The sequence below is a fragment of the Zeus faber genome, assembly GCF_960531495.2.
Source record: "Zeus faber genome assembly, chromosome: 15".
NCBI classification, from domain to species: Eukaryota; Metazoa; Chordata; class Actinopteri; order Zeiformes; family Zeidae; genus Zeus; species Zeus faber.
In genome coordinates this window covers 15,188,516-15,211,959 of record NC_137194.1, presented here as the reverse complement: position 1 = coordinate 15,211,959, position 23,444 = coordinate 15,188,516, and the positions used below count along the sequence as shown (strand labels likewise).

Sequence of the window (23,444 nt, the reverse complement as noted above, 5' to 3'; positions counted from 1 at the left end):
TGTGTGTGTGTGTGTGTGTGTGTGTGTGTGTGTGTGTGTGTGTGTGTGTGTTTGCGTGCATGGGTGCGTGTGTGGGAGCTGTCCATGGTTCTCATTGATATATTTGATGTTTGGCTTTAACAAGCCACTACATATGCTCCAAAAGCTGCCAGAGCACATCATTTCCTGTTTGTTTATTTTTCCCCTAAACCTTGATAATTATAAAGAAATTTGACACTTTCAGAGTTTTCTTGAATTACTTTTTTTTTTTTTTTTTTTCTTTTTCAAATAAAAGCGGAGGATCACTTCATAGACATAGAAAAAAATAAATCACCTTACTTGTGTGTTTATTTTTAAGACGTCCATATTGGATATTCCATTCGGGTGAAATCAGGCCATGGTACCCTTTCTTTGAAGAAGCTCTCGCAGCTAGGCAACAGGGTTCCTCCGGGACCACCCTTTCCGGCCATTTTTCTTTCTTTTTCAAACATTAAGGTACAATCTGGAGCGCCTTTCCAATAGCAGTGTCGCATCTACAGCTATAGCACTAGAGTCCACGCCTCCCGAACAGCCTTCATATATGTTCGGGAACAGTCTGCAGGGCGTCCTCCGCTTTCCTGTTTACGTCCACGTTCTACAACAACAGCAGAAAAAAACAACATTTTTAAAAAAAAGCGCAGAAGAGTTCCGATCAAGCACTTATTTTGTATGCAATTGGAGTCTGTGTCAGTGGCACCAAATTTAAATATGGGTAAAGTAAGTAACGGGCAGTTCATCTGATATCACTATTACAAACTGCCTCATTTAAAGCCTACTTCTTCAATTATAATTCCATATCATCTTACTTATACATCATAATGTTGGCTGGTAAGATGTATTACAAGACAAAAAGCAACTTACCGCTGGTCTTTCTCTGTGAGTGTTGACCGCTTCAATATTTAGGAAAAAGTGCTCCGATTTACACCCTGCCCATGGGAGGGAAAACAAATCAGTGTCTTCATGAAGGGCCCCACAGAGGTTTCCTGTGTTTTTCTACTTTTGGTGGACACAGGCTGCTTACCGTAGGCCAGTGGGGTAAGTTTGAGCACCGTGTGGAGAGGACATCTCAGATAAGGCAACTCATCTAAAAGAAAGGTGAAGGGGAGATGAAGCGTCTGGGGCGCAGATTTTTTTTTTTGGTCCGGTAAAGACTACACATTTTATGAATAAATGTGAATAGGTGTAGAAGTAGGCCTTGCTTTTCTTTCTACCTGCAGGTTTATCTAGGAAGTAGGCCAGGAGGCAGCGCATTATGGCCTGATGGCAGATGACCAGGACGTTCTCCTGCCTTTCCAGCTCCATGATCACCGGCTCCAGACGGTGGACCAGGTCTTCGTAGGACTAACACGCCAACAACCAGAGGTATAGAGGAGTCAGTTATTTCAAATGTCAAGCGACCGACTCCAAAACTGTGATTAATGATCAATGGCGAATGAATATCCTGAGTTCAGACGAGGTCCTACCTCACCCTTGGGGTAACGGTAACGATACTTGTCCTGGTCTCTCATCGCAAACTCTTCTGTGAAATTCTCTTGGATCTCCTCGTAGGTTAGCTCCTCACATACACCCTGAACGGGGAAAAAAAAACAACTTTTGATACAGGGCCGTCAGCTCAGCCCATCAGCTTTTAGATACTGACATGTGAAATGGGAGTTACGATCCTTAGCGGTGTGTACGAGCTTGATATTAAAGGTCACTTGCGGAGACCAGATGAGCCTGTTCAAACTCAAGCTCCGAATAGTTTAACACCGTCATAAGGTTCTTCCGGGTAACATTTTGTACTTCACACCGAGTGAAGGACCGTCACTCACGGCGTCTATCTCGTTGAGAGCCTTCCACTGTTCGTACTGGACTCCCAGAGCCTCCGCCGTCTGGATGGTCCTCTTCATGTGACTGGTCCACACCTTCAGCTCGCTGATGTTCTGGCCCTTGATGAACGCCGCCAACGCTTTTGCATACTGAAAAGGTGAGATTTGATGTGTTTACGCCACTTTTGGACTTGAACCCACATCCAGACGGCTTAACATGTATATTACATCATCATTTATCAACTCCCCCGCTCCCACCTTGTTCCCCCGTGGAGACAGCCCCGAGTCTCCCCCGATGCGGCCGACCAGGTTGAGCTCGCTCTCCCCGTGGCGGCTCAGGTAGATGGAGCGCGGCGTGACGTGGATGTTCATGAGGTAGTAGACGATCCGGCTCTGGATGTGGTCCTGAACCCGGTTCACCAGGTACCTGCTGCCCACGTTGAAGATCTTGATGTAGGAGAGCTTCCTTTTTTCACATAAATGTAGATACTGTAGATTAGGAATGACAATTAATCTTAAGGTACAAATCACCTTTTTTAACACATTCACACTGGTACCTGTCCTTTTCATCGTCTATAGGCACATAATTGGCTTTGTAACACTCGATGCGTTGGATGAAGTCCTGCATTGCCTCGTCAGCGTCTCGATCCACGTAATCTGGACTCCCAAATTTGACTTGCTGGAAAGAAAGGTAGGCCCTTATTATTTGATTAACAATGCGTAATGATATGATTATCGGCATGATGGCACATACATTGTATTCACTTTCATTAAATTAAAACTCTTACCTTGATATTTTCGGCGATGATGTCCGGGTCATCACAGATCGATTCCACAAAGAAAACCTTTTATAAAACGAGACGGGACTTTCAATGGAGTAACTTGTGAATTTATATTCCTAAAACTTTCATTTTAAATGCTTGTTTTATAAACGCCCATTCCTACTGTTTGCATGGGGGTACGTTTCATTCTCTGTGATGCTAAATAACGTTATGCTCAACCCCCACACTTGCCTTGTAGCCTCTCTCCTTGGCGAAGCTGATGATTACTGCCCTCCTCTCCCGTGTGGTGTTGGTGGCGTCAAAAACCTGGAAAGGGAGCGCAGTGCTGCAGGAAAGACCTCAATAGAAATCATCGGCCCTGCTTTCATTCAATACTGCATTTGATGAACGTCTCATGTTTTCATGGGACAGTTTTGTTTGTTCCCTTACTCACAGCTACTTGTCCCTGCTCCTTGGTGAGGTAGGTAGCGACATCTCTCAGAGCAGCTGCTGCACAGGCCCTGAGAGAGAGAGAGAGAGAGAGAGAGAGAGAGAGAGAGAGAGAGAGAGAGAGGGAGCGAGAGAAACCCACAATTAAATCCCCCACAATGACACCGCACGATCTCCACATCCCCAACTTTTTTTTTAAATCATATTTCACTCTGCATTTCAAATGCACATTCTCGTTCTTACTTGCGGATCCTCATGGCCTCTTCATTGTCGGATCTGAAGAACTCAAAGTTCTCGTAGGTCTGGACGGCCTCCCTGCGATACTGTCCCACGTTAAACACTGGAGGTCATTAGAAATAAAGATCAACAAAGGGAAACTCTCCGACACAATGCAAGGCACAAACTCAGGAGAAGGAAAATGGAACCCGGACCTTTGGTGGGGACACCGATCCAGTTCAGGTATCTGGTGAGCTTCTTGGAGATGTAGGTCTTCCCTCGGGCCGGTAACCCCACCGTCACTATCATGGTGGGGGAGTTGCAGAACTGAGGCACAGAGGCTAGAATAAAGAAAAGGAATGCACGGAAATAAACTACAACAAGATGATGAGAACAGTTTATAAGTTCTGTCTTGGTTCTTTTCTCAATGTAATGTATAGCCAAGGCAGCTGGTATTCCCATGCATGTATTGTTAACTATAAATTATATTTGGTTTAATATATCTAAAAAATATACAGTACATAACATTGTTACCATTTAACTTCATTCCGAGACTATGAAGAGAAAAGAGCATAATAATGATCCTGGACCCTGATCCATTGGGAAATAAATGTTCATGTTAAAAACAGAGCATGTTGTTATCAGCCAGTACTAAATGAGGTTAATGTTTGGCCATGTGTGTGTGTATGTGTGTGTGTATGTGTGTGTACGTGCGTGCGTGCGTGCATGCATGCGTGCGTGCGTGCGTGCATGTGTGTGTGTGTCTGTGTGCAGGTGCTGCCAAGGTAATCTCGGAGATGTCTGTAAACTAGGGCAGTGCTTCAGATGTCACCCTTCTGTTGTCTGTGTCACTGAAAACAAGCCAGCTTGCAATGAATTAAGACAAGGTAGCACCATAAGAGAATTTAAAAAATAATAATAATAAGATTTAAGTCCAAAATATATGATTATAGAATTTTAGAGGTTTGGTTTAAAGTCACTAGAAGTGACAGGGAGTGCCCTGTAACTGACAGCCCACCCTGCAGAGGCACCACAGGGCACCTAACTTGTACGACCAACAATCGTAAGAGCAGATTTTAATTACCGCTAATTACTAAAGAGCTAATTACTAAAACTAAAGAGTCTCCAAACTCCAAATGCGAGCCAAAGTTCAAGTTCAAGAGCTTATTTGTCACATACATATACATACGGTCATACATATATGCAGTGAAATGTCATGACACCCGGTGATTACACACAATAAGCTCTATAAGCTCTAAAAATACTATATAATATCTTATGGCTTTGACAGATCTTGGGCTTCTGACAGAGTCCCACGAATGTAAACCATTCAGTGGCACGATACAAAGAAGTGAGCTGTGGCCCTCAAGTACCTGGACGGGAGAGGCAGTGAACACCCCCCCCGATGCGGACCCCGTCCCCGACCCCGCGGACGGGGTCCCCCGACGAGTGTGAAGCATCAGCAGATTGTACACAGGACTCTGTCCTGGTTCTCTCCGGCCTGGCACTGATCCCACTGGCACACTTCTACTCACTTCTTTGCCTAACTGCCAACCATCCCACGGCCTTTGGAGCGATGGCCGAGAGAGGAATTTACTACGAGACCGACGAGCGCGTGCCTTCTGTTCTGCTGTGCTGTGGGAAAAAACCCGAATTCCACAGTGTTTTCAATGCCTCTGTCAACAGCCGGCTCATCTCTGACGGACACACAGAAGACTGAGTGGAAGCGTGACGGACGAAAAGTACGGACCGCCGAAGCGTCCCGTGGCGATTCCGGTCTCGTTTCACTTACATCCTCTCCTGCGGTTTACATTGCCGCCCTTCCATGGCACCCAAATCTTGAGCAATGGCGTCTGCGTCAGTTCTTTCTGCCCGGGGGAAATGTCAATGGTGAGAGCCATGAGGCCCCGGTGGCTGCTCCAGCAGAGCGAGGATGAATGAGGGAGACACGTATCCCGTGCGGCGTCTGTGTGTGTGTGTGTGTGTGCGTGTGTGCTTGCGTGTGTGTGAGCACGCGTGTGTGTGTGTGTGTGTGTGTGTGTGTGTGTGTGTGTGTGTGTGTGTGTGAGCTTCAGTGAACGCTACTTAGGTCAGTAAGCAGTAACTCAGGAGAAGGATTCGGCACGGGGAGGACTTCTAATCACGTGGTGTGTCTGTCCGTCCATCTGTCTCGCAAATCATAAAGGTTTCTGCCGAGGCCTAGTCCCCCGAAGTGGTCCAGAGCTTCTCTGCTAATCCGAGGTTTTAAGGAAACAATCGAAAGCACTGTGCTGTACATTTGGTCTGGTGACAGATCAGTACACATTCTATTTTGGATAAGTCGACTGTCGGTCGTTACCAGGGAAACGGCCTCCTTGAAGAAAGTGAGAAGAATCACTCAAACATTTTGCAAACTTGAAGGAGAGCTGCTCTAGCTGCAGCATTGATTTATTTATTGCCAAATGCAAAGGCGTTATCACCATTTTACCACCAGGGGGGAGTAGTCAGTTATATAATCTTGAAAGAAATTCACCGCTCTGCTCCTAAAAGTTGCAGCGATAGAGCAGTTGACAAAGAATGCAAGTGAGAGTGGAATAGTTTGCTGGAAGATCATGGATAGATGTAACACCTCTTGATCTGAAAGAAGGGACGCTGTTGGTTGATACAAAACTAAAATAGACAATAAAAATGTAGCTTGCAAGCTGTTTTTATTTTTTTATTTTTTTAATAATCCTATGAACTGTAACGAGCTATGACCACAAACAAAAGTGGATCTCCCACCTTCACGGCCCCGGCCCCGGCCCCCCCTAGCGAAGGGGCCACTCATCACATAACACAGCCGGACAGCACTGATCAAGGTGTCACATCTGAGAATCCCTCCCGCGTGTCTTGCTCGCTTGATGAATAATTCACAGCACGCGTTATTTGCGTTCAGAGGCAAAAGCGGTCAATCTGATGTGGAGCCGTGTTTGTGCGAGCGGCTGATGGCCGGCGTTTCTGTTTTGAGCTTAAGCCCGGCTCGTCGAGGGAGGGAAACGATCCTTGCCCTGGCAGGAATTCAGCCTGCCCTTCAGAACAAGAGACACGGGGATAGAGACGGACTGAGGACCTCGTCTCTCGTTTCCCCCCCCTCCTCTCTCGCTCTTCCTCTCTCTACCATTCTCAGTCATCGTCCACCCCCAGTGAATGTCAAAGTGATGTACAGTATGAGGTATGAGGCAAATGATATACTCCAACTAAATCCTTTATTAGCTGTCCCTGGTTCCTTGGGCTCCATGGGCAATGTCTGGATCAATATCAAGTGAGCATGTTCCGTATTGATCAATTATAAGAAAGTGATCTCCATAGAATTCAACGAGGCGAGTTGCGGCGCCTGCTTCAAGAATCTGGGCTCGATCAAAGTTTCGGCACATTCTCTCTATGGTGACAGATGACAAACCTAACCCTAAACCTAAAACGAACTGCCTTGAAAAGCATTTGTCAGCAGCGGACACCAGCTTGTAACGAACGAACAGACAAACGACTTCAGTCTCCGGACATGTCAACCCCGTCTGCGAGTCAGGCCTCCCTACAGTAGTCGAAAAAAGCATTTTGGGGTAAACAAAACGGACACTACTTACAGCCATTACATCTTTCGCTGTATCTAATGTTCGGGTCGTGGGGTGTAAAGGCTCCTCATCTGACCAGCTCACCTGTGCTGTCGCACCTGCGGCGCCTGACGTGTTCCACCTGAGGCAGCTCCATGCTCCACAGCGTCCCACCGAACTGTGTCTGATGGGAGTCAGAGGTCTCTCTCTCTCTCTCTGTCTCTGTCTCTCTCGCTCTCTCTCTCTCTCTCTCTCTCTCTCTCTCTCTCTCTCTCTCTCTCTCTCTCTCTCGCTCTCTCTCTCTCTCTCTCTCTCTCTCTCTCCGCTAGGACAGTGGTTGGAGCTGGAGCACCGATGCTCTTATTAAAGTAACTAACGCCCCCGACCCCTCGCTCGTCCCAACACACACAGACATATGATAGCAGCAGCCTGGGCCTGTCCTTTAATGTTTGCCAGGGCCCGGAGTTCACAACACACACACACACACACACACACACACACACACACACATGCGCGCACGCACACACATACACACAGGGGCGGCGTTAAGCGGGGGGCGGCTCATAATAAGAGCAAAGGTCACTGAGAAGGTGAAGTGGGGTTACACGTAACCTTATGCTGCCTCCACACCCCGTCACTTGTCACGGACACGTGTTCGTGGTAAAGCAAAATGAACCACAATTAATGTTTAACCCGACACTTCCTGGATGTTTGCTGCGCGGTGTTTGGTGAGGGACTCCGCGATAGCCGGCGGGAACGCTTCACATCCGCCGGGGGGTGGAGAGGGAGAGAGGAGAGAGAGAGAGAGAGAGAGAGAGAGAGAGAGAGAGAGAGAGAGAGAGAGAGAGAGAGAGAGAGGGAAACGAGAGATGACCAACCGTTGGTCAAGGGGGTTTGAGGACAGCTCACCGATTCGGGACAAAAACAAATCTAAATCCAGCTGAACGGCATCCAATCCACGGCAGCTGGGCGAGCGCTGCTGCGGTCGTTTTTTTTGTCTTTTTCTGGACGGCCCTGGCATTTCTGCAGCCTGCAGCTGTGGTCCGGGGCACTAAATCCCATTCCTACCGCTCCCCTCTGATCTCGGGGGCCCCCACACGGACATCCACTTAGATCCATGGACGTGTCACTTCACTGTGCAGGGAACAGTTCAACTGCAGGGAGATCGGCGGTGTTTTTATCGTTAGTTTTGGCTTCGTTGAGCCAATTACCAACCTGCCGACTCAATGTTCAATTATCCTGCACGGTGGGACGGGCCAAAAATAATCAAAACAGTGCACTTTAAACCTCAGGGAGCTGTTGACGTGTTGGGTTGGAATCGGTGTGTGCGACCAGCGGGTTACCCTTTTGCGAACCGAAGTGGCTTACTCACAGGAATATGAAAAAATAATAATAATAAAGTTAAAAGAAGTCGAGTCAGAGATACTGAATTAAGGATCTACTTGTCTAATGTACTGTCAAATAATAGTTTGGTCGATTTTGTTATGTCTACCGCAGATATTTATACAATTCTGAAGCCAATGATAATATAGCTTGAATCTTTTGAGTCATGGATTTTGTTATATTGTATATTTGAATAATCACTCGTGGACTTTTAAATTTTTTTTTATTTTATTTTTTTATTTTTTCCTTTTTCGTACTCGTGGACTTTTGAAACGATATGTGATGAGTCGGAAACACAAGCCTCGAATCGCCTGAGGCCTCGCGACCGCCGTGCGTTCCCTGGCGCAAACATGGCCTAGAGGAGGGAGATACTGTACTTTATCATCGCTTGTAACTCAAGACCAAATATCTTCGCGGAAATACGGAGACTCACGCTATCCTCAGTTTCTTTTTTTGAAATATTTTGACGTGTCCCACCGTTATGTTTTTACTGGCCTTTATTGGCTACCACTGGGTGTCAGTGTCCATCCAGGTTATTCGACGAGCTTCATTTTGAGCAGCCATAACACTGGCAAGTCACTGGGAGTCATTCTAAAAGACTTGAACGCTCAAAACCAAATAACAAATCATTTTCCCCCAATATTCAGTCGACGAATCGTTTCAATAAAGCAGGAGGCATGTTTACGTGTTTATGTAACAAAAGGTTGTTATACAAACAATAGCCAAGAGACACAAAACAATTTTAGAGCAAAACTAAAATTATATCATAAAAAAGGAATCAAAAAAAAACAAAAAAAAAAACAAACACTTCACATTGTAAGCATTAACAATTCACAAGCGAACAACACTGACAGAAATAAGTGCAATGTCAAACAAACAAACAAACAGACAGAACAGAAAAAGGACACATTTCATTTTCATTTTTCAACAAATTGGTTGGTGTCAGTTTAGAGGATAAATTCACATCGCGTCAAATACCTTTTCTTTGTTAATGTTTCAGATAACACGTCTTAAGCCACATGTACAGTTGTCTTTAAAGCTATCTACAGTAAATTGGCCAAAAAAACAACAACCCATAAATGGCCAAGCGTCTTTTATACATTGTTCGTCGAGTGTTTCTCACCACATTCTTTTTCCTGCCTCTTTCAACCCCCCCCCCCTATTTATTTTAAACTAGGCTCCATGCTGTGCAGGAGGTTATAAGACCATAACATCGTAAGTGCAGACTGGGTTTGTCCAGTTTTGGGAAGCTTCACCCTCTTCGCCATCGCCTCCGAGCTCCTTGGAACACACCACCAAGCTGGATTCCACTCACGATACATATCACATCCTCCAATCCTCTCATATCTTTAATGCTGAAGATCCCTTCAGTCAGTCAGTCAGTCAGTCCACAGTCAGTCAGTCCACAGTCAGTTAGTCAGTCAGTAACTCAGTGCTTTTTCGTGGGACGCTCAGGGCCCGTAGCTCCGGAGGCCGGGGGCGCTGTACGCTCCCCCCGAGGAGTGGGGGCAGTTGCGGTGACAGACGCACGAGTCGATCATCATCACGGAGCGCTGGAGCGTCCTGCCGTCCGCGCACCGGAAGGCCACCTCGGCCGTGTGCGTCCTGTGCGGCGTGCAGCACCGGGAGTCGGCGCACTGGCCGCAGTAGCGCAGGCGGTGGCGCTGTGTGCTGAAGCAGCCCTGGTGCACGAGCCGAACGGGAAGAGGCGGCCGGTGGCTGGGCTGGCACTGGCCCCGCCGCCCCCGCTGCGGAAACACACATTCGACATATGCACAAAAGTTGAACATGAGACATTTTTTTTATTGTTTATTTTAAGGTTACTTTTTCTAGTTTATTGTTTTGTAGTTGTATTTCTTTTATTGAATATTGCAAAAAAAATGTTTATTGTATATAGGGGTTTTTTTTGGGGGGGGGGGGGGGGGGGGGTTATTGTATTGATTGATTACTGTGTATCATTAGGTTTATTGTATATTGCTAAATTATTGTTCATTGTTATATTTTTAGGTTCTTTTTCTGGTTTAGTTGCCCTGTTTATTTTTCGTTTTTATTTTTCTCGGCTGAATAAAGTATATCTGTCCATCTGCTGAGCAAACGGAAAAAAAAACAAATTAGATGTGATGTGACGCAAGAAGGTCAATGAGAGCCCATTGTTTTGGACTCACCGCAGGTCTATGATGGGGCTGCTGGATTCCCTGGCAAGGCCGGACCTTACAAAGCCTGGTCTGCATTTCCAGCCTGCAGGCCGTGTTCTGGTTGGACACTCGGGTGGAGAACCCAGCCCCGCAGGTCCGAGAGCAGGCGCTCCAGTGGGTGCTATGTTCCGTGCAGGGGTAGACTTGTGGGACCTGTTGGATCAGGTGGTGGTTCCCCGGCAGGGCTGGCCATACCATGTTGGGTCTCGAAGCTAGAGAAAGGGTCAGAGAAAGGGTCAGAGAAAGCACGATTAAAATGAAAGTTTCCTCATTGCTCAAATGTGTCAGTTACTTTTTTGAGGCGGAAATGATGTGGAAAATCTTTAAATAGGTTCCCGTCAGGTTCCGGGATTGGTGACATTGATTGAGTGACTGTCACAACAAACCACCAAAATCTAAATTAGGGCCATCGACACATTTCTGCTGCTTCACTGCAGCTTAGACTCTGACCTCATCTGGTTTGCCAACTAATGGAAGTAAAAATGACCAATTAAAGTGATTTGCTTCAGACACGCAACCTATGTGACTAGAAAAGCTCACTTGGCAGAAGCTCATAAATATCTCAAAATAACATCGTAACAGTTCCCTCCAAGATAATATCTCCAGATATGCAAGTAATAATAATCAGCTGAGTTTTTGGCCTGGAATATGTAACATTCCTCTTAGGTTTTAAATTGAGGAACCCTCAAGTGGAACAAAATGTTCCACTGCTGTTAACATAATGTAGTTTGACTCAGACAGAAATTCCAGATGCTTTTCAGGCCGTTCCTTTCCCCCAACCCCTTTTTGAACACTCCAGCCTGTGCTTGGCTTCATCTGTTTAATTCTTACATGGCCCAGCCATGGGTTTTGTTATGAAACCAGCTTTCAGTTGTATTTTTTCCAAAGAAACATGGGCTATATTTGGCCTTTGAGGGCTCTGACTTGGCCAGACACACCCCAATGAAATGCAAAAGATGCCTCAATAAAAGCTTCCAGACATGACTGCCAATGACAAAGCTCAGAGAAATGGAGGAAGCATAATAAATCCTCACAGAGTGATGAATGGCGAGCAACATTTGTACAGCAAATGAAACAACCACTGGATTGGGAAAACACATCTGGTGCCACTGGGAAATATCAAACTTTTTGTTTTGCCATCAGTATCACATTTTGTTATGGCCTCAGAGTCAAATGTCTATCTGGGATGTATCCATTTCATTGTTCCCCTTTGGTCTTTATCTGTCTGTCTGTCTGTCTGTCTGTCTGTAGACAGACATAGACATACACACACACACACACATACACACACACACACACACACACACACACACACACACACACACACACACACACACACACACGTAAATATGACTATTACCTGCGATGGCGTCCTGGATGACAGTGTTCTTCAGGTTCTCACACACCCACTCCTTGCAGCACTTCCCCTGCAGCAGAACGTGCTGTGGATGTGGGCAGTCTGGGGTTGGTAGGCGAGCGTCCACAGGGCACACTGGCACACAGGTGACGCCCCCGGCGTTGCAGCGGCAGTAGGTGTCGCAGGACGGCTGGAAGGCCTGGCCATCATGGTAAGAGACTCCGTTGATCTCACAGCCCAGATCCTCCTGACCTGCAGAGTGCAAAGGCACACCCTCTGACAGAGCCACACAAACCAGGGCGAGGTGCATGGCGGCCACACCCGGGGAAAACTCAGTGAGGAAGGAAAAAGGATGGAGCTAGAGAGGAGACTGGATGAAAGATGGAAAGAAGGGCGGTTTTTCCCTGCCAGTTTCTGTCTTTTTTTATGGGTAAGACAGGCCTCTCTAGAGAGAAATGGGGGCGCCTGTGTTTTCTTTTTTTAACCTCTGCATTCTATCATGCTCAATAGGCAGCCATTAAAGGATAGCGTGTCAACAGCAGCCCTGAAACACACAAGTCGAGGCGTTGTAGAGTTCTGTCAGAGCTCTACCGCCCTGTCCGCCACGCTCAATTGAACCAGCTCTAAACACACATGTCCCTCCCCCAGACAGACATCATCCTTACAGCACATATACCCTCCCTTCAAATCCTTCCATATATTTGGGTCGATGAGGTACTGGTATGTTGTTATTGTTGTGGGTGTAGTGGCCGTTACTATATTAATTAATAATCACTCACTGACACACTCCCCGGGGTCTCCTGGGAAGCTGGCGCTGTAGTCACACTGGAGCCCCTTGCGGCCGTCACAGGGGAACACCAGGCTGCAGGGCTCGCCCTGCTGCCTGGCGCATGTCTGGCAGCACCCGCAGCCGTCCAGCACCAGGGGGACGTCCCTGGGGCACTGGGGGGCCGGGCTCGGGCACTGGCATGGCCTCTCGCACAGCTGGGACAAGACCTGGGGCGGGGTGATGAACATTAACACTGATAAGAGACAAGGAAACAACATCCCCACTCTTGAGCCGGCTTCAGACCGAAAAACGACAAACGACAGGAACAAACGGGAAGTCCCTTCATTCCTATGGAGAGTCGGATTCCACATGCAAAAAGCTGTGATGTGCTGCGGTCCGTTTGAGCCTCTGGGACGCATTTACATTTTTAAACTTATGCCACAGGTTTCGGGCCGACTGGAAATGACGTCGGTCAAGGTTTTTATTGGATTATAAGTGAATTGTGTGTATTTGCTATTTTTGTTGCGCTTTGCGAACACTACATAAAGGGCATTTTAAACTCTCATTCATGGAGCGTGGTATATGTTCAGCTGAGCAAACTACTCACTGTTGTTCTGGAACAAAAACAAACAGCTCTCCCATTTTCCCTGACACATAATGGGATGCGAAACTCAGACACAGTTCGTCCGACAGCCACCAGGCAGGAGGATACGGTAACACATTCAATGTCAGACAACTTTATCGTGATCAGTTCCCTCAAAACATATGGCAAAGAACTCAAAATAATGATCCTGGGATTATCTGTCGAAATCAAATCAAAGCCTTGGAAATGTATTTTTATCCTTTGTTGAGGAGAAACTGTGTCTGACTCTTCCCAATGTAGCCAAGAAACTGTTTTCAATTACTTTTTATCTGATGGGGCCAACCCACAGAGTGCATTTTGGATAAGCTCATACCTGCTAACTCTGAACAGAAGGGTGAACAAAAAAATCCCACAATTCCAAACATCGAATTTTCAGAAAAAAAAAAAAAAAAAAAAAAAAAAAAAAAAGACTATATCATTTAGATAAGTCTACTATGTACAAACACTGTTACCGCATTGTATGCTGGAAACAATTAAAGAAACAGAGACAATGCTGAGATTTAACAGCCTTTCTTTACATAAATGTAAATAGATATCTTTATAGGAATGTATACATGTACAAGTATATTCACCCTTATGTACAATCCATTTTCACACAGATTAACATAACCAATTGAAATAATAAATAATAAATAATATTGCTATTTATGCGGTTCTAGAAGGCACTAAAAGTCAGAAGAATGGCCCCAACGAGGCAAGATAGCTCAGGTTGTTCTCACCTGTGTAGCCACAGAAAGCAGCAGGGCCAGAGCTATCACATGGTCACACAGAGGTCTATCCATGAGCTCCAGACTTGTTGATGAGCTCAACAAGTCCTTTCTGTCCCGACGCTCTCACCAACCTGCTGCTCTGGGTGTGAGGACCGAGCGCTGCGGCTGTTTTGCTCACTGCTCATTCTTTCGCCCGCTGACATTTATAAAGTCTGGACTCTGATGTCACAGGCCGCCTGCAGTGTAAACAGCCGCTGGATCGGCATCAGAAATGTTTCACATTCCTCCTCCCTGCCGCCTACTTCCAGACATACACCCCCACCCCGCACCCACCCACTCACTCCCCCAGCCCACTCATCCACCCATCCACCCCTTCTTTCCCCTCCATCCCTCCTTTCTTTCCACAGTAGGTTTTTCTCTCGCCAACATGAGCCGGCTGGAGGGAAATATCATGCTACTATCTCCAGGGGTTGTTTGGTGGTCTGACCAAATGGAATTTGGTTTCTTTTTGTCCCCATCATGGGAGTTTTGATTCCAAACACCTAAGAATGATGATCATCCAGGACTAGGGACTAGAAATAAACAAGTCATTTAGACATGTTCCTCCATCCGGTTCCTATGGTGTTCCCGCACCACGTCTGAATTTGGACTTGGACAAGGAGTCGGATGCAAACAACATCAAAAGGCAACGAGTCAATAGCTTTCCAAAAGGCCTTGTTTTATTTAACCCAGAATATACAGTCATAAACGGACCCAATAACCCATATAATCCACCCTATAATTGTGTATATTGATATCCAGAAAGGACTATGAGTTAGTTTTATAACATCACAACCTGAGCTTTAGCATGGCGTCTCGATGGAAAAAGTAACAGAGGGTTTTTGGGGCGATTTAAACATCACCATTCCCGGTGGGTGGCCAGTGATGACATCCAGAGATGGGTTAAAAATAAAAGGAGACAGATTGAGAGGAGGAAGGGTATGCGTGTCCAGAATGGCAGGTGGGCCCCAGGTGGCGGCTCATTCACGGCAGATGTTCCTGGCTTTGTTTTTATATTCTGCTCTAAAGGCTGTAATTCACAACAATGTCCTTGAATGGCAGATCTAATGACATTTTGTGCGTTTATCACCGTGTTTCCAAAATAAGACCTATTGCAATATTGTACATGTAACTTGAACCATGATTTTGTCCACTTAATAGAATGTAGTATGGATGATGAGGTCTTAAATCACTTAGGTCCATTTTACATCAAACACATTCTCGCTGAAACATAAGCCATCTTGAACCTGAATGATTTTTGGTTTTAATTTACAGTATATGTGTATATACTGTGTGTGTGTAAGTGTGTGTGTGTGTGTGTGTGTGTGTGTGTGTGTGTGTGTGTGTGTGTGTATGTATATATGTATATATATATATATATATATATATATATATATATATATATATATATATATATATATATAGGATATATATAGGATATATATATATATATATATATATATATATATAGGATATATATAGGATATATATAGGATGTGTATATATGCAGTATATCTATTTTTAGAACATACTGTATATTAGTGTTTTGGAAATGGCTACTCTTTGAAACTGTGGAAAACATCATATAACCACTGGAGGCCACAAGAGTTAGTTTAAACAAAAAACAAAACCTAGAAAGGCTGGGAGGCCCTGCAGGAGCAACAAATCATTCAGGAGCCTGCAGATGTTGGAAAGCTCTGAGAGAATAACGTGTAACCCCGACTGACCATGAGCCCTCGTCTTTTGAAGAAACACGGGGAAGTCGTTTATATATACACAATGAGTGCATTGAGCTGGAGGAAACATTGTTTTGCTGTGTGAAAGCATGTGGATGTTGGATTGTATGTGGGTCGACACACACAGAGTAAAGTCATGAAAATATTTTTGTTCTATAAATATGAGAAAAGAATGCACTTTTACAAAGTATGGAAAAGTGGGACTTAATGGAGCGAATCTGTTGCTACGGAATCGGATGTCTGACACATGTCTGGATGACATTTCTAGCAATCTCAAAATAACCAGAGGGGAGGGGTGACGCGTGAAATTAGGGAACAAAAATGATCCATTTTGTAATATTGGTTTGTTTTTAGGCAATAAATAATAATAGTATAACAATTTGGGATAAGTAGTAATAACATTTAAACCCAAAGTGTCACCGGATTATTTGATAGCCATCACCAGCAACATAATTGCCTGAAATAACCATCATTTTAACTACATAGTACATTGAAACATAGATCTTTAGAGTACAAGTGTCTGGGATGAGATAAGATAAGATAAGAGCAGATAACACTTGGACCTTGACAATTAAGGATAATTGATGAGAGAATTCTAAAGGACTCTCTTTAGGAATTGTTCCTCCTCTAGATGTGTGATGTGACAATTTCTCATATTTCTTATATATTCTCTTATTAACCCGATCGTCCGCCCCCGGGGTTCAGGGTTCAATCCACAAAAGAGGCTCTAGCATTGTACTTTTTGTTGCCGTGTACTTAAAGACATTTTCCACCTCAACGTTCCAGTTTGCCAGCACCAGCTCAGTGAGAGGGTTCCAGCACGGCACTGGAGCTGTGCGATGATTGATTTCAACGTGTCTCGTCGGGCCACGGTGCTGTGCCAGTCACAAATAACACCCCCACAATCTCTGCCAGAATAATATTTGACCCATGCATAACACAGAGAACAGCCCCGGTGGAACTTGATAATTGGTGTCTGAGGTTTTGGCACCGTCCGTCTGTTTTGCCGCTGGCAGATCCGCAGGTCGCTCTTACAATGAGGAGGAAAGATCATGTGTGACTGTTAAAAGAAATGTTCAGAATATGCGGTCGAGCATTTGGGGATTACCGTAAAGTTGAGTAGCATGTGTGAGATGTACTGTTCACCATGTTGGTGTAGTGAAACACATTGAGTCATTATTCCAGGCAGAGTCCCGCGCCAAGAGCCAGCGGGCAGCGCTGCCAACGTCTGGAATCTGTGGAGGGCACAGACTGCACATGGTCCAAAACAAGAAGGAAGGAAGGAAGGAAGGAAGGAAGGAAGGAAGGGAGGAAGGAAGGAAGGAAGAGAGGGCGGAAGGAAGGAAGGAAGGAAGGAAGGAAGGGAGGAAGGGAGGGAGGAAGGAAGGAAGAGAGGGAGGAAGGAAGGAAGGAAAGAAGGAAGGGAGGGAGGAAGGAAGGAAGGAAGGAAGAGAGGGCGGAAGGAAGGAAGGAAGGAAGGAAGGAAGGGAGGAAGGGAGGGAGGAAGGACAGAAGCGAGGGAGGGAGGGAGAAAGGAAGGAATCAAGGAAGGGAACAGTTGGAATGAAAGAAAGAATTAAGAAAGGTAGGAAGGAAGAGAGGAAGGAAGGAAGGAAATATGGAAATATGGAATGAAAGACAAAATTAGGAAAGGAAGGGAAAAACCAAGGAAGGATAGAGGGAAGGAAGGAAGGGAGAAATAAAGGAAGGCGGGAATTTAGGCATGAAGGAAAGAAAGGAGGAAGAAAGAAAGGAAGAGGGAAAACAAAGGTGGAGAGAAAGAAAGAAGGAGGGACCGCTTCGTTCCCTCCACTTCGTTCCCTCCACTTCGTTCCCTCCACTTCGTTCCCCCCACTTCGTTCCCTCCACTTTGTTCCCTCCACTTCGTTGCCTCCTTCTTTCTTTCTTTCTTTCCACGTTTTTCTCCCCTTCCTTTGGGGAAATGGGGAATGAAAGAAAGAATTAGGAAAGGAAGGGAAGAATGAAGGAGGGAGGGAAGAAAGGACATAGAGACAGAAGCAAAGGGAAATAAAGTAAAAAAGTATGAAACTCCATCTTGTACAGATGTGGACGTTCTCTCCTTATTGCCTTCCTATCTGTTTTTATTCATTCTTTGAATTCTACGCTATTTTTTATTTTTCATTTGTATATAACGCGTTTTATGCCTTTTACGTCTGTGTGTAATAAGCGCTGTACAAATAATCTGGTCTTGGCTGCATCACCAATATTTTGGGTTCCAGTCCACACTGGAGACGCCATTGATTTCTGACTGTTTGGAATGCTGAAATGGCAGAACATGAGAGGAGCGAGGCTGCAAACAGCCGTTCGCGGGGCAGTGATTGGCGGCCGCGGCAGCTCGGCCCGCGCACCTTCATTTATCATCATTACATCCAAATTGAGCGGTCGCAGCGGAGGGTGGAGACGGTGAAAATTCAAACAACCCCGTAATAAAACTTTCAAAAGGGGGGTGGGTGGGGTGGGTTGGGACCATAGGGGCAGGATTTAGGGACGAGCGTTCCTGCAGATCGGAAACTGCCGTCAGACATTAAATGAGTTAATGAGCACCGGGCACGCTCCTTCCGCGGCCTCCCCGTCCAGGTGTGTCCTTTGAAACCCCACCCGGCGGAATTCCTGAGGAGTTACGGAGCGCCGCAGGTGTAAAGCGGGGCCAACGATACGGTGTATTACACCGCCAATTAAAATGAGCGCTCTGAATACCCCCCGACGCCGCCGCTTTTAGCCGGCTTCACACCCAAAACGACAAATTACAAGAACAAACCGGAAGTTCATTCATTCCTCTGGAGAGTTGGCGACATGGTCGGGGGTTGTAGATTTTCAGCGCATGCGGCAAGTTTCGGCCTGACACTAAGTTTTTTTTTTTTCATATATTGGAAAACAAAGTAAATAAGTCAGGTATTTCAAAAATAATGACGTTATTAACGTTGTCCGTTGGATGTCACCATATTCATGAGAAATGAATCTTGTTACGGTATGTCTTTTTTTTTTCTCTCTATATTTAACTCTCATTCATGGAACATGATAAAGGTCCAGCTGAGCAAACTACTCGCTGTTGTACTGGAAAAAGAAAACAGCGTTCCCATGTGAAACGCAGACGCAGTTCATCCGACGGCCACTAAAGGGGGAGGGGGGGGTCCGACTGTCAAATACAATAACGCATACGATGTGAAGCGAGCTTAAATTAGGTCAACGATACAGGTGCAGCCAGTACTGAGCCTTTTATCTAAACAAGAGAGAGAGAGAGAGAGAGAGAGAGAGAGAGAGAGAGAGAGAGAGAGAGAGAGAGGGACGACCGATTCAACATGGCGGAATCCAGCCGCCCAAAATATCCCCCCCCCCCGAGTAGGAAACGACTCCTGGATTCCGGCCATTCCGGCTGGACGTGTGAATTTCCCACCGTGTTGTCACAGGAACACACCGAGCCGACGATAAGGACGTCGCCCCGACCTAAGGTCACTCCCTGACGTAGACGGGGCCTAGGTCAAACCTGCTGTCTAGGGCCCGGACCCTCAACCACACCCACGGTCTAGGGCCCAGACCCTCACCCACACCCACTGCACTGACAGATTTGTGAGCAGATCTTGCCGAATCATTTTTTTTTTCTGTTATTGTTAGATTTATTTCATTTTATTGTGCTAGTCAATTTTTTTCGGTTTCTAGTTTATATTTATTTGCGATCATTCGCCTTATATGTCTACGTTTTCTATTATTCATTGTTCATTCTTTCTTTACTTTTTACATTTATTTTATGGTTTATGGTTAGGTTATTGTATATTGGAAACATTCCCTAGGCTGGAGTTAATTCTAGGTTAGTGTATATTGCCAGTTATTCTTGCTTTTTGTTGGTTTCTCGGCTTATTTTATTGTTTTTGTTCATTCTAGATGAGCAGATATTGTCTTGTAGGTTATTGTAATATAATCATTTTTATTCTTTATTGTTTATCCAAGGTTTATATTTATGTTTATTTGTAGTGTTTATTGTACCTTCCCTATTTTTGATCTTCAAATGAATCTTTAGCTTTACTGTGGATTGCTATCTATCTATCTATCTATCTATCTATCTATCTATCTATCTATCTATCTATCTATCTATCTATCTATCTATCTATCTATTACATTATTATTACTTTTTATCTATCTATCTATCTATCTATCTATCTATCTATCTATCTATCTATCTATCTATCTATCTATCTATCTATCTATCTATCTATCTATCTATCTATCTATCTATCTATCTATCCATCTATCTATCCATCTATCTATCTATTTATCTGTCTATCTATCTATCTATCTATCTATCTATCTATCTATCTATCTATCTATCTATCTATCTATCTATCTATCTATCTATCTATCTATCTATCTATCTATCTATCTATCTATCTATCTATCTATCTATCTATCTATCTATCCATCCATCTATCCATCCATCTATCCACCCATCTATCTATTTTCCTAACTTTAATGTCATTCACTGTTTAATTGTGTAAACTCGCAGCTGTGGCCCTGTTCACACCTGGCATTAACATGCGTCTGATCATGGTGATCCGATCACAAGTGGACAGTATTAAGTACTGTACGTTTGTTTACACCTGGCATTAGAATGCGTCTCCACATGCGCCTCGAGTAACCACTTGATCTCACTTCCCTGCTCTATACACAAATAAACCCAAATATAATTTCCGTTTGCAAAGACCAAATGTGAAGACCTTGGTGCGCGGGCAAAATTAGAACAATAAAGACTGAAATGTTGGTGCCGTGTGTACTGTACGCAGCGCAGGGTTCAGGCTCAACACATTTATTTTGTCTCCTGATTTTCTTACTTGTGTGGAAAGTTAAAAAAGTGAACATGACTCAGTATTGGAGTCTTTCTCCTCGAGACAGCGGTCCGCCGTATACGGCGCGCCAGTGTTTCCTGTGGTTTTATTTTAGATGTTATTTGTTTTGTTTGTTTCCTACTTGTATGAAACCGAATTTTAAAACACAACTGAGTCATGGAGAGGGAGTGATCTCCAGTCCACTGGACGCTCCCGTTCCCCATGGCTGCCAACAAAACAAATAAAAACAGTGTGTTTTTATTTTAGCTGTATTTATTTTCGTTAGTTTTGCGTTGTACTGACTCTTGGGCTCAAATGGAATTCAGACAGCGTGTTTCCTGCGTACTGCATCCACGAGAATCAGTTTAGCCTGTTGGGGCTTCTTCTTGCTGATTTGCACTTTAACAAGACGCCATTGGCATGCGATAAGTACGTACTTCCACTTACGCAGGGGACGTCAGTTGAGTAGGCGGTTCATCAGTGGGGCCCAGGACACATTTGCGTTTACACTGCTCAAAGAATGTGGCCAGACCACCTCCGAATGTGGTCTGAGCGATCGGATCTCAATGCGTCGTGGGTGCATTCACACCCGTACTTAGAGCTGTCCACTTGTGATCGGATCACCCAAGGCGCATGTCAATGCCAGGTGTAAACAGAGGCAATGGGACCGCACTAAAGATTTGTGAAGACCGACCGGATAATAATCATGACGTGAACCAGGGTACCGGGGGTCACGGTCCTCCCGATGTTCCTTTGGTTTTGAGTTCTGGTCGGTGCAGTTGGGTTCACGCCAGCGTCTCGGCGCTGTTTGTGAAGAGCCAATTGCAGCGACGCAGGAGTAGAAATAGCCGAGCGCCTTGACTGGCACGCCTAAAAACCAACAGCGGCCCATCCATTTTGAGTTTCAGTTACTAAAAATGAAACCAGACCAAATAAATAGGGAACACAGGTCCCATTCACGCACAAAACACCACTTCCGAGCAGTGTCAATATTTTTAAGCCGGGATGGAAGACTCACTTCAGAGGTGGGGAAAGGTTAGATGCCGGGAACCGGGGAGCAGATGTCTGCAGAGACACCAGCTGAGTTTTTTGGCTTTATATCATGCACACGCACCGCTGCTTGCAAATTGAATCAATATGCGCAAAGAGATTATCGTTCAGACCCGACCTGACAAACCTTATGATATCTGCAGAAAATTATGCCAAATGACCAAATACCAAGACATTTCCCAAGACTTGATCTGGGATGATCTAGGTTATTCATTTGTATTTCTAAGTGTTTAAACATGGGCTCCAAGATCAAAAGAAAAGATCAAAATTAATAAGCGAAGGGTGATTATGGGATGACATACGCTGAATTTTTGTGTGTGTGTGTGTGTGCGTGCGTGCGTGCATGCGTGCGTCTGAGTAAAACATCAATTTAGCTATTGATGGAAGTGTGGCATACAATCGAAACCTCATCTTCTTTTTTTTTTTAAAACCTTATCTTTGCCTGATGAAGGATCTTTGACCGAACCACAATAAGTCATTTAAATTCAAGTGAAGACAATGTTTCTTTAAGGACTTTTGCATACAATTAGGTGCGGGGGACCTCCAGTGGCCATTTGATGTTACTTCAACAAAAGTTGAAGGATTTCGGGATTTTGTGTTTCATTAGAGATGAGAGAAAATGATGCAAGCAGATCTACAACTGAGTGAAATAAGAATCAAACAAGGGAATTAAGTAAAAAAAAATTCATATTAGTATATGTAGCTACACATATCATCAATGTAGGTCTGTAACCATTATGCAAAGCGTTTTGAGTTTAACCCATTTTTGCTTCTTTTTATTTTTGAATTAATCAGTTATGCATTTAGTCTTCATACCCTCATACCCAAAATGATAATGATATAGTATAATTAATGCTAAGTAAATGATTCTGACACAATTTCTTGGATTTCTTAACATCATTTCGAAAATGATGGTTTTCTGCTATGTATCATGATCTTTTTAATGTATTCAGTTATTTAATACCTTATTTTCGTAGGTCATGCAAACAACACCTATCTCCTTGGTATTCGTAATACCTTTGAGCATTCCAATACAGTATTTGATATTTATGCCTTTGAACAAGTCTCAGAAGGAAGGCGCGATGAGACAACCACTCATTACAAAATAATCTTTACAAAGCTGTTATTGTATATCATATGAAAAATAATGCAACATCATTTAATTCATTGATAATGGATGCTATAGTAATTATTTAGATGGGAAACATAGTAAAAACAGTTGTAAACAAGAATTTTGTATAAGAAATATTATGAGAATAATGAACAATAGAGCTCTGTATCTGCAAGAGAAGATGGCAGGATCTCTACTGAGCTGAAAGGATCTGATACCAGCTCCATGGGGCATGCCACTCTGTTCCAGTGGTTCAATACTCTGCAAACCTGATAAACTATCGACCTAAGGTTGAACTTGAGGTACCTGTAGGCAAAGTAGGTTCCTGTAGAAATTGTGCAAGTGCTCTGCCCTGTGGGGCTGTGTGTGTGCATGTGCATGCATGTGTGTGTGTGTAGGGCCAGCTCAAACCATTTATTTTGCTGCTCTAGGCATTATTACAGTTACATGTATTTGAAATGCGGATTTTTATTTACCTTTCGCAAGCCACCATAGAGGGCTTTGAACGGAGGTCCCAAAGCTGCTTACAGCAGCAGGCAGATGCCAATGAGGCCATCCGGGCTATGACCACGCATCCATTTTTTTTCAAAATGAGGAGGCTACCAGCAAGACTGATTGTGAGAGGAATAGGATTCATCCACTCATGTTGCATTGCGAGGAACAACTTGGCCTTGGGTCAGAAGGTGAAATCTCGTCAACCAACAACAATGAAGATGATGAGGACGACTTCTTCCTCTTCATCACCCTCACAGAAGACTGCTGGTGTAGAAACGCTGTGGCTGCTGAAATGCGAG

The 23,444-nt window shown here is 44.6% G+C and overlaps 2 protein-coding genes across 3 annotated transcripts; both read right to left on the bottom strand.

The window, feature by feature from the left end:
- Nucleotides 1-309: 309 nt before the first annotated feature.
- Nucleotides 310-7,125, bottom strand: pfkfb1 (6-phosphofructo-2-kinase/fructose-2,6-biphosphatase 1). 2 transcript variants are annotated; one of them, XM_080014942.1, is made up of 14 exons: nucleotides 6,925-7,125; nucleotides 3,469-3,594; nucleotides 3,281-3,377; nucleotides 3,042-3,108; nucleotides 2,840-2,914; nucleotides 2,615-2,671; nucleotides 2,384-2,505; nucleotides 2,085-2,292; nucleotides 1,830-1,976; nucleotides 1,482-1,586; nucleotides 1,230-1,359; nucleotides 1,040-1,102; nucleotides 880-944; nucleotides 310-613 (listed from the first exon to the last, which is right to left on the bottom strand). In XM_080014942.1, the coding sequence occupies exons 1-14, from the start codon at nucleotides 6,974-6,976 to the stop codon at nucleotides 554-556; spliced, it is 1,374 nt and encodes a 457-aa protein (XP_079871068.1). In that variant the 5' UTR covers nucleotides 6,977-7,125; the 3' UTR covers nucleotides 310-553. The 2 variants fall into 2 exon arrangements, 1 of the variants encoding a protein (XP_079871068.1); XR_013844540.1 differs by lacking the exon at nucleotides 310-613 and having other exon boundaries at nucleotides 1,487-1,586.
- Nucleotides 7,126-8,877: 1,752 nt separating this feature from the next.
- ccn5 (cellular communication network factor 5) lies at nucleotides 8,878-14,042 on the bottom strand. Its single transcript, XM_080015811.1, has 5 exons — nucleotides 13,886-14,042; nucleotides 12,534-12,750; nucleotides 11,758-12,006; nucleotides 10,368-10,609; nucleotides 8,878-9,950 (listed from the first exon to the last, which is right to left on the bottom strand). The coding sequence occupies exons 1-5, from the start codon at nucleotides 13,946-13,948 to the stop codon at nucleotides 9,654-9,656; spliced, it is 1,068 nt and encodes a 355-aa protein (XP_079871937.1). The 5' UTR covers nucleotides 13,949-14,042; the 3' UTR covers nucleotides 8,878-9,653.
- Between the last annotated feature and the right edge of the window lie 9,402 nt (nucleotides 14,043-23,444).

Bases quoted from the DNA above. Each gene is read 5' to 3' on its own strand.
- pfkfb1 (XM_080014942.1), bottom strand. From the start codon at position 6,976: ATGGAGCTGCCTCAGGTGGAACACGTCAGGCGCCGCAGGTGCGACAGC. The intron at 3,595-6,924 runs GTGAGCTGGTCA...TCTTTATTCTAG, and splicing joins CCGCAGGTGCGACAGCACAG to CCTCTGTGCCTCAGTTCTGC. The intron at 945-1,039 runs GTAAGCAGCCTG...TCCCATGGGCAG, and splicing joins ACTTACCCCACTGGCCTACG to GGTGTAAATCGGAGCACTTT.
- ccn5 (XM_080015811.1), bottom strand. From the start codon at position 13,948: ATGGATAGACCTCTGTGTGACCATGTGATAGCTCTGGCCCTGCTGCTT. The intron at 10,610-11,757 runs GTAATAGTCATA...CCCTTTCTCTAG, and splicing joins CATCCAGGACGCCATCGCAG to CTTCGAGACCCAACATGGTA. The intron at 9,951-10,367 runs GTGAGTCCAAAA...GTGTTTCCGCAG, and splicing joins AGCCCCATCATAGACCTGCG to CGGGGGCGGCGGGGCCAGTG.